Source organism: Haplochromis burtoni, unplaced genomic scaffold (genome assembly GCF_018398535.1).
Source record: "Haplochromis burtoni strain Fernald_Lab_line unplaced genomic scaffold, NCSU_Asbu1 Contig_184, whole genome shotgun sequence".
Lineage (NCBI taxonomy): Eukaryota > Metazoa > Chordata > Actinopteri > Cichliformes > Cichlidae > Haplochromis > Haplochromis burtoni.
This window is the reverse complement of record NW_024582545.1, coordinates 714,908-729,558: the sequence shown is the minus strand read 5'-3', so window position 1 is coordinate 729,558 and position 14,651 is coordinate 714,908. Positions and strand designations below refer to the sequence as shown.

The 14,651-nt window shown below is 39.1% G+C and overlaps 1 protein-coding gene across 2 annotated transcripts in view; it reads right to left on the bottom strand.

The window, feature by feature from the left end:
• pah (phenylalanine hydroxylase) overlaps nt 1-3,255 on the bottom strand; it is a 27,461-nt gene extending 24,206 nt beyond the window's left edge. Inside the window, exons 1-2 of one of the 2 annotated variants that reach the window (XM_005934232.2) lie at nt 3,094-3,255; nt 1,953-2,075 (exon numbers count right to left, since the gene is read on the bottom strand). In XM_005934232.2, the coding sequence (XP_005934294.1) occupies nt 1,953-2,075; nt 3,094-3,165 (195 nt within the window). In that variant the 5' untranslated portion in view covers nt 3,166-3,255. The remainder of the gene's footprint in view (nt 1-1,952; nt 2,076-3,093) is intronic. The other variant, XM_005934233.3, reaches the window with a different exon arrangement.
• Nucleotides 3,256-14,651: the final 11,396 nt, after the last annotated feature.

The window sequence follows — 14,651 nt, the reverse complement described above, 5'->3', positions numbered from 1 at the left end:
AACATGTTAACAACACAAAAGCCATATTAAACGCAGACTACTTTAGACCCGGAAGTAGGATTTGTCACGTCATCACTGAACAACCGGATAAAAAGCCAGACCAGGAAAATCTCCTTCATGTTTTTCTGTGTTTTATTCTCACTTACTTTCACACAAAGGCATCTGCTGTGATGTTCACAATTCTGATGAAGTCAGTACTGATAAATGATCAGAATTATAATATTTCTGACTGTCTGAGGCTAAGTTGAATCGAATCGGGACTTTGAAAACCGGAATCGAATGCATTATAGAAATCAGTGATGATACCCAGCCCTAGTGAGCAGCCTAGGCACGACAGAAGTGGATGTAGCTGTAATAGGAAAAGAACTATTGCTAACTTTTCTGTTAAGTTAAGGCCTGATCCTTCTGAAATTCATAGCCAGTGCTCTGACACGGTGTAATCAATCTTTGAATGCTGAAAAAGCACAGTGTATCCAGAAAAACACATTATATTATATAAATTATTATAAAATTTGTGTACGCCTAACTTTTGTGCCGTATGCCCATGGCAAAAAGTTAGTCTAGAGCCCTGCAAGGTAGCTTATTGCAGGATTAGTTTACCTGTCACTTAGCTTACATTCTTACAAAGAGTAGAAATTGAATCATATAGATTAAATATATCAGACATAGAATTTTAATGTGGTGAAATTGTAGGTATTACTAGCATGACTTTGTTCGATTAAGCTAAACTGATTACTCTAATGCTAAAATAAGCTAACTAAATAGTGAATGTAGTTTAGCTAAGCATTAGCTTAGCTGTTGCATGAGTTAGCATTTTACAAGGTAGCTTAGCTCCCCCCACTTTGCATTGTACTTTCCTATATAATAAATCTTAGCTTAAAAATAAAACTTAAAAATTTAACAAATATAATATAGAAATGTGAATTTATTTCAATTAGTGTCATTATTAGTTTGTTTCAGTTAGACCAGCCAAATTGTTTCTACTTAACACAAACTAGCTACTGGATGTACCTTAGCTTACCATATATTTAGCTGTTTACAAAACCTTGAATCAGGAGACACCCATTTGATGGTAAAATGTTGCTTAGAGAGATTGGGGGTGTTCCTGTGTGGGCTGCATCCAGGGTGTGTTCCTGTTAGTCTAACAAGGTAAGTAGCTTATGATTATAGCTTAGCTTAGACTTAGCTTAGCCAGCTCACAGCCACAAAGAGTGGAATCAAGTAATATAGATTAAACAAATAGTATAAATTCTTAGTGAGATCAGAACTATTGTATTATATTATATACTATTATATTATCTTAGCTTCTCACAAAAACTTTGAATTAAGGTGCTATAGAAAATACAAATGAAATATAAAATGCTAATTAGTAAGATTAAAGCACACATTGAAACTTAGCTTCTTAGAAACACTGGTGAAACAAATAAGATATAAATGTGAGATATAAAAACCAGAAATGAGGAATATGGATATATAGATGGATGAAATGTTATTTAGTTATAGCTGCTGCTTGAAGCATTTTATTTATATCTAGTCCAGTCAGAACCGCTCTTCGGAACCTAACCAGCAACCAGTGGCTGGCTATAGCTCTACATTTAATGGTCCCCTATGAATCTAATTTTCTGCAAGAAAGCCAAGAGGCACAATGTTCAAAGTACTGACAATGCTAAACACATTTTAATATTTTTTTTAAATAAATTATTCTTCTTGAATGCATTTCACAATAGTCAGACACTGTCATAAATAAAGATTAATATACCGAACCATTCACACATTAATTTAACAACCTATGGTTTATTACTGGAAGAGCTGCTTGTAATTTTGCTTTCCATGACTAAATGAACAAGTTAGAAATCCTAATGATATTGAAAGGTACATGAATATCATTAGCATTCAGTTTGTCACTGAACCCCATTAGGACCCAGGGCTGTCCACTGATATAAAAAGTTTACCTCAAACAGCCTCAGGGCTTTGGCTAAAGCTCCGACCTCTTCTTTTAAGGAGAAGATGCAGGAGATCACCTCTGACTTATTGTTGGTCTCCTCCTCCAGGTACATGGAGCCCCTTCTCTTCTGCTGAGAGACGTATTTAAGATAAATATACAGATTTTATATAAAAATACAACATGGATGAAGTTGTGCATACAGTGTTGGTAATGCAAAGCTATTACAAAAATGCAACAGATTCACTTTTAGTGCGGGGATGTGAATCATGAATTTAAAAATTGTTAGAATAGTGTTTGGCTCTCCTTTTGTCTGCCTGCCATATGCAGTTAGAGAGCATGTTATGTAGTTTAAAGCCATCCAGGGCAACACGTAAAGTTCAAAGCCTTCACACTCAGCCATATTCAAAGAGGGTTTCAGATAAACACAAACAAAAACCCAACACATCCCCTCATTTCTTCTACAGATGTTTTACAGATGAGTAAATACAGATGAAGAAATAACAACCTAGTTAATTATTTATTAAACTGAACATGTCCCATGCTTTTTTAAAAGGAACCCACATAAAATTAAGCTTTTAAAGGACAGTTTTGACTGCAAGAGTTCAACAGGTGACTGAATTTCTACATCTTTTGTATGGCTTTTATTCAGGCTCCAGTTAAAGATTTCTAATATGTTGCTTATGAAATCTGATGTCAGTTAAATAAATGGATACACAGAGCTCAAACTGATATTAAAGATATCAACTTCGTGGTCCATCTGACAAAAAGTTACCTGTAGCTTTAATTATTTGATTATAAAAAAGAACTTAAAGGGTGCTTTTGTCATTCAGAAACAAAAACAGAAGCCTGCAGAGTAGGGACATTTCTTGCATTTGTTTAGCACTCTGACTTTTTCCATTATTGTCAGCTGTTTTTCACCTCTATTCACTGTAATTCTCTGCTTTGTTTGCTCTTGTACCCCAAATTTTCTAGCTCTGCCCAGCCATACTGTTGTTTTAATAAAAACCCACTGGTTTGAATCGCTATTTAAGGCTGTTTGTTTTGCATAACCTCCACAAAAAGAACACAAATAAACAGACAAAATTGAATGTAGTGCTAAAAGAAAGAAAACACAAATGGCTTTTAAGTCAGCTATAAGTCAGATTTACCCCTGGGACTTGGTCCCCTGTTTCTGCTTCTGGGCTGTAGTTTCCATTAACCCTCTTGTATGCAGCGTCCATCCTCTCCGTCCTCCAGGTAGGAAGTGTGTAGTTGTGTGTATGCTAATGCTGGGCTGAGATCTCGGGAAAGCTCCTCTGTGAGCGCTCCTTTAAAAACCATTCCTGGTTAACACCGGTCCACGTGACACCACACCCCCTCTGCATCGATATGTCATGGGATGGTTGTTGTGAAACAGAACTAAAGTGGCACATCTGGTTCTTGTTGTGTGCCTGTGGGCAGAGTTTGCTGGATTTTGTGCAGCAACTTTGTCAGTTTCTGCGCAGCTTGGTCGTTTTGAGAACAGGTAGAAATAACCAGTGAAAAACTTGTTTTTATCCATTTAGACACATTATGTAATCATAGTTATGTTAAAGGGAAAAATGGTGCTGATATATTTTTCAAGGCATGGTGTGAATGTCTTAATCGGGCCGTTCCCAAACCTCCACACTTAAGATATAATTCTGAATATAATCTTTTAGAAGAAATATCTGTACAAACACGACTGTGTAAGGTGTATTTTGTGTAACTGCACAGTGCAAACACTGAGGATGTGACCTGCAGTGGAAACTAACCTCATGACTGATAAGGGATTAGTGCTCCTGCCATATGGCACTGTATGAACTAATAACTAGGATAAAAACTGGTTGTCCCACCCTTGGCAACTTGAATTGTAATCAATCGTTTATGATAACTGGCTATAAATCTTTCATATCGTTGTGAAGGAATTTTAATCCACTCTTCTTTTCAGAATTGTGGTAACTCAGCCACACTGGATGGTTTTCAAGCATGAATGGGCTGTTTAAGATCCCAATTTTCATTCCAATGTGATAGAAACTCAGACTTTGACTAGGCCACTCCAAAACCTTAATTTTGTTTTTGTTTTACGCATTCAGAGGTGGACTTGCTGGTGTCTTTTGTATCACCCCCTAGATAACTGAAATTGAGTTTCAGGGCATGAACTGGTGGGTGGACATCGTCCTTTACGATTTATCGACAGAAATCAGAATTCTTGTTTCCATCAATTATGGCAGATAATCCAGTTCCAGGTCCAACAAAGCAGCCCCAGATCATAACACTACCACCACCATGGTTGGCTGTTGGTGTGATGTTCGTTTATGAAATGCTGTGTTAGATATATACCAGATCTAACAGGACTCAAACTTTCCAAAAAGTTCAGCTTTAGTGTATTCTTTGTTTCTGTGTCCTCCTGGATGACTTTTTCATGAGCTCTGGGAGTATTTTGATGGGCCTCTTAAAATGGTAGGATAATTGTGATTTGTTGTGGAAGTATTGGTCTGTACAAAACAAGCTGGACTAATAACTTCGGGTATGATTGGTTTTATAATAATAATAATAATAATAATAATGGATTGGATTTATATAGCGCTTTTCTAGGCACCCAAAGCGCTTTACAATACCACTATTCATTCACTCTAACATTCACACAAGGGAGGAGGCAGCTACAGTTGTAGCCACAGCTGCCCTGGGGCAGACTGACAGAAGCGAGGCTGCCATATCGCGCCATCGGCCCCTCTGGCATATCAAATGTTGTGCTACCTTTGTGGTCCATGGTGACAATAGAAAGTTTCATCCACATTCTCTCTTGACAGTCTGCACCTGGGGTCTGACTGCTGTTAGTTAGGTTAGTTAACTTAGCACATTTAGCAACATCTTCCTCCAACATCCTTCTTTTGAACATAGGGCTCTCTGGCTTTTTTTATTGGGGCGATCGTGGCTCAAGAGTTGGGAGTTTGCCTTGTAATTGGAAGGTTGCCGGTTCGAGCCCCGGCTTGGACAGTCTCGGTCGTTGTGTCCTTGGGTGAGACACTTCACCCGTTGCCTACTGGTGTTGATCAGAGGGCCCGGTGGTGCTAGTGTCTGGCAGCCTCGCCTCTGTCAGTGTGCCCCAGGGTGGCTGTGGATACAACGTAGCTTGCCATCACCAGTGTGAATGGGTGGATGACTGGTTGTGTAAAGCGCTTTGGGGTCCTTAGGGACTAGTAAAAGCACTATACAAATACAGGCCATTTACCATATTGCTCTTTGTGACCCTCGAGGCCAAACAATTTAAACTTTTGCAAGAGGAGAACTCCCTCAGATGGTCTGATCTACTGCCATGCAGGGGCTGCGCTTTTAGATTAATGGACATTGTGAAGAAATTAAGGTAATTGTTAAAATGATTTATCCAGGAACTCTCTGGATTAGTCATACAGTCACTGTGTCTGGCAGTAATCAGACCTGGTTGTGGCTAGTGTAAAAACAATGTGGTTAATCACAGTTAATTCTTGACTCAACAAGGAAGGAAATTGTTTTTTCACACAGGACCAGGTAGGTTTGAATAACAAATATGAAAAACTAATACATCAGGAAAGGGGTAAATTCTTTTTCACAAAACTGCAAATTGCTTATACATTCTAAGTATTCCAAAGATGGAGATCTCTCAATTGATACTTAATAAAAGTGATCCTTTATAACTGATACTTTTGCATTTTATAATGTTAAATTGTAAACATTTGCACTATTTTACAGCAATTAGTTTAAGTTAGATCTGAATTAAAAGTAAGCCTCTTTTACTTCTGTTCCGTCATGAGGAGAACACTCAGGAGAAGACAAATGCTAGCTGCTGTTGGTAGCTTGAAAAACAACATCATCAGATCTTAAGAAGCTTTGTCTACAGTAATGACTTCAACTAGGTCTTACAGGGAAGGATGCTCTTTCAGGTTAAAGAAAAGAGGTAAATATCATAATACACTTTTTAAGACTAGATTAATCAATGCCTTAAGATAAAATAATTTTATACGTATTATTATTATTATTATTTTTTAATAAATGAAGCTATTCAAAACATGCAGGCCCGTGCTTCCAATGCCCTGGTGCAGATAGCCTTTCAATTGTACATATTAGTACTGAGATACTACATGTAATCAACTATAGATTACACGCTCTAATCTACAAACTGTGATGAATAGCTGGTCACACCATCACACCTGATGCTGAGGTGATCGACAGGTACCACATGAGGGCAGTATAGGTTTGGTAATGTGTGCAGGACACCAGTAACACAAGGAGTAATGGTTTTTATGTGTAATATTTCAAACTGAAGCTCTTAAATGTTGTCATTTAAGTTCAGTCTCTAAGCTACACAATCTTCATCTAAAGTGTCTTGTGTTTGTTTTAGCACTAATTCCATGTAATTTCAAAATGAAATTTCTGATCTATCCCAAAACTGTGACTGAGTCTTTAAAGGTTTTGGGACAACACTGTAATCTGTGACTGTTTCAGTGCTTTACATACAAAATTTTAGAACATGATCCAAGTAAAATAAGGAGGTGTGAAAGGGGTGCTAATTAACTACCCTCTGATATTTAAATTAAATGTTTCTTGAGCAAAATATATTTTAGTCAAATAATGTTTACGTTCTCAGTTACCTTCAAATAATATTGGCAAAACAACTTTTACAAAACTAGGTCTCTTCATTCTGTAGGCTATAATAGATCAGCTGACTGAGCCTGATTGGCAGAGGGTAATTTGATTAACTTTAAGCCAAGTCATAATTTGACCCATTCCAATGAGCCAGAAGTGTCAACCTAGGTTGGTGCAGTCTTAAACTTTGTTTTACCTCCAAACCATACGGCCAGTGTGGGTATCTCATAAATTAAAGCACCTTTGTGGATCTTCCCTCTACTGTAGATAGAAATTGACAGACTAACTTTCCATATGTTAGCTCGTATTCTGCAGATGTGACTTTGATCTCTGAGATTACAGTTGTTTAAGTTATAATTAAAAAAGCTGCTCTCTCATGTTTTGCAGCCAGCATGTATTGTGTTTTACTGTCATTTTATTGTCACTTATTGCAAATTTCAGGAGATTTTATGGCTTAAATTGCGTCTTTGGAGGGAAACTATGGGCACAGTTGGTCCGTGTCCAGTACTTTCTCCATTTGTTATGTAAAATATTCCTTATCCATCAGAGGCCCAAACTGCAGCAGAAGAGCTTTGAACTAAATGCTAACATCAGTTCACATAAAATTAAACTGAAATTTCCTTTTTTTGACACATAAAAGCAAAAAGAGACGTGAGCAACACTTAAATTCAAGGACAAAAGAGATTGTCAGTTCCATGTGCTATATAAAGTGCCCAGTATTATATCTTAATCTTATTGCAATCTTGAGGTAAAGGTCAGATTCTCCATTGAGTTTATTTAATTGACCTTTACAATCTAGTCGACCTTTGTTGGAGGGTTAGCTGCAGCTTTTTCCACTCAATGGCTGTCTTATCTCACAGCCAAAAGTAGTTTAAACTGATAAATATTCATCCTGAGCCGTTAGCTGGCCTGGGATTTCACCACAATTTCGGTATAATGTAACAAAAGAGCAATCAACCTCCACCGATATGGAAAACTCAAAGGTCAGATAATTTTTTTTCCATTCTGTTTTCAGCATTGATGTTGCCTCTGAAACCCTCTTTGAATAAATTTCAATTTGGAGTTAAAAAAATATTGAATCATTATGGTATTCAAATTGATCCTCCTCAAGGACTTGGATTTGGTGTTGTAAGTGTGACCGCTCCCCCAAAAGATATTGCAGGTCATCTGCAGACCTGAATTTTTCTGTTGTATAATAGTTATATTCTCTTTTTTTGATGCGGTAACTCCTTACAGAGAAAGCGAGCAGGAAACCAGCCTGGTCCAACCAATATGGTTTATATGTAGGGACTAAAAAGGTATTCCCAGTCCAAGCCATTTTTTTCCCCGTAAATAGTAGAGCAGGGCAATATGACCAAAAATATTTATCACGATATACATTTGAAAATTTGCGATAACGATATAACTGACGATATTATTGACACTAGATCACTTTACAACTCCATAACTTTATTAGTGCAAAAAAACCCCATCAATGTATTTTCACTTGAACAAGCAGCTGTTTTTTATGTGCATTAAGGCTATATAAAAATTTTACAGTGCAAATGCAAATCCTTGCTGACAGTTTAACCAAAAGGCATTTCCAGTGGAAATTGGCCGACATATCCTCAGCATAACCATGTATAATATCCACAAAACTTAAAAAGAGGTAATACACACACACAATAGACTATGTGCACGTTAGCATATGCCACTTCTGGTGCGAAAACTCCTGTGGGGAGCTTTGTTTCCGGTTTCCTATTCGCGCCTTGTTTACGGTCCAAAACAAGTTAAGCAAATGAATGAATCAAGCAGCGATTTACATTTCTATAGATGTCTTGAGCATTTACCCAATATATCTGTAAATGATGTTCATCAACTTGTCGATATTTTTCCCCCGCGCCTCAGAGCAAAAGAGAAAAGGGATTCAAATGTTATATTTCTCAGTATCTGTAAACAGAGGTCCCTCGTTTATTGCGGGTGTTATGTTCTAAAAATAACCCAAGTAGCCAATTTTATTTTTTGACGGTGCAAAACGTTTCGTGGACATCGTGGACATACAGTACTGCACTTCAGAGTCACACTGCTAGCGATCGATGCAGCGATTCTGTACTGTACAGGAGAGACGTCACGGAGGAGATCGTCTGCAGCGATCAGGACGCAGGACACAATGTGATGTAAAAAAAATAAGCATGCAAACTTGCACTAAAAAATCCGCGAAACAGCGAGGTGAAAGGTGAACTGCGTTATAGCGAAGGACCACTGTAATTTTGAAGGTAAGTCACAACATACCCTTCGTAAATACTAATGTATAGAAACCCTTACCAGCAATCATTCATTTTTTGTGTGGCTTTTTTTCACGGTTTGTTGACAGGCTGTGTAGGTGTGTACTTGACTAGCTGATATCGACACAACGGGGGAAACATCTGGTTTGACTATTCTTCACCTGTAGTTTGAATGCTGAACATTTGCCTGTTTAAATCATGAGACCAGTCACTATACAGAGATATGCTTCTGAATGTGAAATGTGTCTTCTGATTTTGTAATGCAGCTCTGCTTGTGTTGAGTGATGTAAACAACTGATCGATCTAAACTCTTTAAACGTCAAAATTGATCATTAGATTTTTTATGACACAACAGTGGTGAGTGTTCCCACCTTCTGCTCTTTGTAACTTAACGCGATCTTTCTCATTTTCGAGTTTTGGACATGATTTTGGAGGATATCTTCGCAGTAGTGATTGACCGCAAAGTAAAGCTACTGGAAATGTACAACCCTACATCCGGTCTCAAACCATGAAGTTAGCATTTTCTCGTGCACAGGGTCTATATGGTAATATTGGTTTTGTCCAAATTCATGGGCTGCATCCTCCTGAGGACCCAGCCTTCGCAGTCTACGTGGGCCAGGTCCTCAGGAGGTCGGGTAGGCCGGAAGTAAACGGCTGGGGAAATTGGACGGTCTAGCCTTCTGATTAGCGTCACCGCTATCTCAGTGGAGTTTAATAAACTCAGCCATCTGCTCCTTGCTATCTAAAACATAACAGGACACTGGCGTAAATTCTCGACCGTCTCATACTTCTGTTTAATCAGTTTTCTGTTTGACGTTTAGTCAGCTGTGTAAAAACCAAGGAGGAACCCACCAGGTGGATTAATAAAGTTTTATTTTATCTAATCTAATCTAATAACTTTAATCTCAGCCAAACCGATTTACTCACGAACAAACAAAACACTGAAAAAAGCCCAACAATAACATTTTTAGGTTGTCTAAGTGACTTATATATTACGTTTAACCCGAGCAGCGAAACTCCGCAGTGATCTGAAAATGATGTGCCGGGAGTTGTGCCGTTCTCGGCGGCATCAGTGACCATCAAGCTTCCGGCTAGCTATTGAGCTGGTGGGTAGCAGACGTCTCCGAAAACGTTGAAGCACTTTTGCAAATATGCGATATCTTGATAAACCGAGCAGATATTTAATCTTTACACAGCTACTTTCTCGCCTGAAAATATGTTAAAAGTTTATTTTGTGACCCAGAAAGATTAGTAAGAGTAATTTTAAAACTTAGTAGCGGCCGCCATTGTTGGAAACTGGAGTTTGGCTGGGCCGCGCTATGAATTCTGGGATATGGTAGGCGACGAAGGACACACCCGACCCGTCCTTCAAATTCGGGGAAAAGGAGGACGCATTTGTCGGCTGCATTCAGAGGAGTCTACGAATTTGGACAGCCTTCGGCGCGTCGCTGTGACGCAATCGGTCTACAAATGCGGCCTCAGGAGGATGCAGCCCATGAATTTGGACACGACCATTATGTTGAAGCACAGTATGTATCACTCTGCGAGGCTCCTGCCTACGATAGCTGTAATGCTCCGACAATCCATCAAGCGGTGCAGGTTTGTAGCTTAGCAAAGTCGTACTAAAACATTTGACAGATTTTCGAGCACCGTGTACCACATAAAATCGTTTCGAGGTCAGTAAACACAACCAGAATTCATACATAAGGCACACGGGATTATAAGGGGCACTGTCGATTTTCAGAAAAATCAAAGTGTGCCGTATTTTCCAAAAAACACGGTAATAACGATGGCCCGCTAGCATGCTCTACCAAAAATAGTGCTTTGTTGTGTATCTGACGGACGAAAGCTAAACCAGTTCCACACCACTGAAGTTGCAGCATTTTTACAAACCAATTCGGGTTCATCCGTTTCATTTAACAGTCCGCTTTCGCCCTCCTCATTCTCCGTTACTGCCATGCTTTTTCCGCCATGTGCGTATGAAAACAAAAGCACTGCGCATGCGCGTTTTACCCATATTCTATTACCGTGAACGGTATGATATGGCTCAGCCCTAGTAAATAGTACATTTCCAGAAGACGCTAAAACCACTAGAGAATGTTTAAGAGAAGCTAATGTTGTAAATGTATTATTGTAGAGTCTTCACCTTACAATATAAAGAGCCTTGAGGCAACTGTTGTTGTGATTTGGCGTTATATAAATAAAATTGAATTGAACTAAATATGAACTTTCAGCAGACGTTTAAACTTCATGTACCAAGCAATTTTAGCAGTTAAGGCCAAACAAGGCTTTGAATATGCTTTTTTTTTTGCACACCCTACTGGCCTCATTTAAATGCGCATCAACATACAGTTTCTCTGCCAATTAGGACCCACAATGGACCTCTGTATGTGCTTGTCTCCTCTGGTTAGCAATTTGCCGATGAACCCATCTGGGACGTGATGTCACATGAAATCCAAAAGGTTTCTCAGTGTTGTCCTCACACTGTACAGTAGATGGAGAGCTCCCTACTGCGTCATTTACTGTCATTAATGGTGATGGACACAATTGCTCATTTATCACAAGAAGTGGTGCAGTGTGTGTCTACAATGGCCTTCTCCATAGGGCCTCAGCCTTATTCACACACTGAAGATCCATTCTCACACTGATGATTAGACAGATGCAAGTCAGAGTTAATGTCTGATAGGTTTAACATGTTAGGAATGAGCTTCTGAACATGCTGCAGCTGTCTACACTCTAAAAAAATAATAATTTGAGTTTTTCTCCTGATTATACAACTCCAGGTTTTTTTATAAGTGGAAAAGTGCAGTTAAACAAGGAAGGCCGACTTCAGCACAGAGCATTGCTGTGCAGGAGGAGTAGCAGGGGTGCTTAGAGATGATAATCGGTTATAGAGTTGTGAGGCTCCTAATTGTGCTTTCATAAGACGTTGCTGATTAATGGACTAGTTGACAGACATCCTGTGAATGTTGTCCACATGTGCACAGTCCACAGGGGTGCTGAAGAATCCACTTCAGCCTTCCAGCAGCATTGTGGAGACTCTTTTCTGAGAGGAGGAGAGCTAGAGAGGGAGGGGAGGGGAAAAAAGGAGTGGGAGCAGGGAAAAGAGAATGAAACTTGGAGGCTTTCGGCAGCGCTGTTGTAAAGGAGAGTGAATGAGAGCAGGGGCCGTGCAGCCAGCCACATGGGCAGTTCTCACTCGGAATAATGGGAGCCTTTCTGTGGCTCTTAACCCCCTTGTCGCATGCTGGGAACGGGCAGCCGTCCGCCCGCCGCTCACAGCAGACACGCTCAGCCACGCTCACCCGCTGGATAATTGAATTTTACACCCAAGAAAGTCATCCCTTTCCCTGGTCATGTCCCCTGTTACACGTGGCCCTGACAGGAACTCTCCCAGGATCAACTTTTTATCCAATGAGAAAGTCTGATGAATATACTGAGAGGCAAGTTAGCAGTGTGATTCAGTGGACAGCTGAAAAATCCCAAATACTATTGGCTGGATTGCCATGAAATTTGGTAGTTTTAAGTGAAACAAATGGTCAATTGAGTGGTGGTACTTTTAGCTTATTTCTAACAGCCCCTTAACTATAAGTGGTTATAACAGTTAATAGTGTATGTTTCAGACCCTTGGTGCCAGTGTGAACAAGTTCCTTTAGATGAGGCAGAACTGAAAACTTTGAAAATGAGCTTTCTAATGTGTTTTATGTTGGAAAAGACTCAGCAAACTATCTCTGAACAAGTGGGCGTGGTACCTAAAATGAACTAAATTTAAAAATAGACTCAGGTGAGACTCAGTCTCTGTATTCCCTCCAACCCAGCTTAGTTCCTAATGCAGATTTTGTCACCTTTTGGAAGGGGACTTGTGTGTTACAGTCGGTAGAAACAAATGGCTGATATCACTGTGTATTTGGGACACTTCTTGCATGGTTGACAGACTGACTTGTAAGTTTGGTGGCCATTTGAAACTGGGGTAGGAAACCTGTTTCTCGCCATCTTGGGCAAACAAATCCATTGTAACTCTTCAGCATATTATACTTGAAGAGGCCTCACTCCAGTACCACCTCACAGTGTTTTAGAAAGTCTAGACCATGATGGGGCCAATCTCAGTTCTGGTTAATTCATGAGGTGAGCAGGAGAAGTAGTACAAAGAGCAAAAAAGACCATGTAGTAAGGAAGCAGTGGTGACACAATAGGTTAAGTGGAGGACTTTGACCTGCGAGAAAGGAGATGTCAGAGACGGCATATTTTTGGTGTGTATAATGCACATGCACATGTGTGGGAGCTAACTGATCGAGACACTGGGCTAACCACACTACAGGGTTATAATGCATCAAAGGTCATGCTGGTCCAGAGAAGAAAGTTCACAGTGCAACAAAAAGAATTATGCAAAATTTGCACAAGAAGAAATCTAAGTGACAGAAACGTGATTTTATATATAAGAAAACCTTAACTATTATATTTATTTAAATACTTGTGCGGCCTGTTCCTATGTGGGTGTCTGATCACCATTTAGTGACCAGATTATTTGAACAAGAAAACAAAACAAAAAATAACAAAGACATTTTCAATTACTTTCTTTATTGCAATAAAGTGATTAATATTTCTTCTTCTTTCTTTAAGAAACAACATTAACATCTGTCAGTCTACAGCATCCAGTTTCATTGGCGTACTTTGGCTTCACACTGCTGCCGTCTGTAACATAACCCATAAGATAAGGTTTATCTCTAGGAAGTCATTATTATCAAGTTCTTGGGTCAATCACCATATTAACTTATACTGGAAAACCTAACCCATTTTGCAGCAGGTTATGTTTCAGATATAAAAGATAAACACATACTGACCAATCAGTTCTCTGAAAACTCATGGGAAAAGACTGTTGACCTTAGTGCATAGGTAGCAGGAGTGCGTATAGGTTTGTCTTTCCCTGATGAACATCAGTCGAGAACTAAGCAACCAAGTTTAGAACAACCATGAAAATATAATCCAGAGCACGTGTTTGTACTGCCTGACTTTACAGGCGATTAAAGCAAAATTCCATCGAGGACACACATTTTTGCACGGTCGACGCACAATGAACATGACACGTGAAACAAACGCAAACAATGAATACAACATTACATTTGCTGGGGGATGATGAAATGAACGTAGTGGATATGAAACTCAAAAGAATTTTATCTTCTTAAAAACCTATAGATGCTGATACTTGCTGTATGTGTGTTGATCTTCACCAATTACACTCTGCTGCTTTTAGCCAGTGTTGTATGTATTTTTATAATATTAGTTTGGCCGTCTGACCAATCAGAAGACATCAACAGTCACCACTGTTTCTTTCACGTTAATGCTCATTTGTGACTGCTTAGCCTGATTGCTGATGTTGGGGTAAGTCAAAGTAGACCTCGGTTTGTTAAAACAGGCCTTTGTTTGGCATTAGCATTGCAGCATTTTCAGGTTGAGTGTGCTGTCTTCTCATGACCAAAAAATAGGAACATCTTTTTGATATTGACTAGAAAGTATTGTTGCATAATGTATGTATGCGTGTTAGCTGCAAAATGCCAACCTGACTCATCTGCTTCTCTTTAGTGACATCTTCTGCTTTGCAATTCATCTGTGTATGCCAAGAGAAATTGAGGCTAAAAGATATATTGAAAACTTTATCACTTTATTCTTGAGTCTACCAATATCTGTGCTGACAAAGCTTATAATGGGCTTGACAACTGTTTTGTCACCTCTGCAGAACATGCAGCAGAAAACAGAGAGGGATAATATTACCTACAGGTGGGTGCTGTGTTGTAATGGCTTTTTAAGCCATCTTGTTTAAC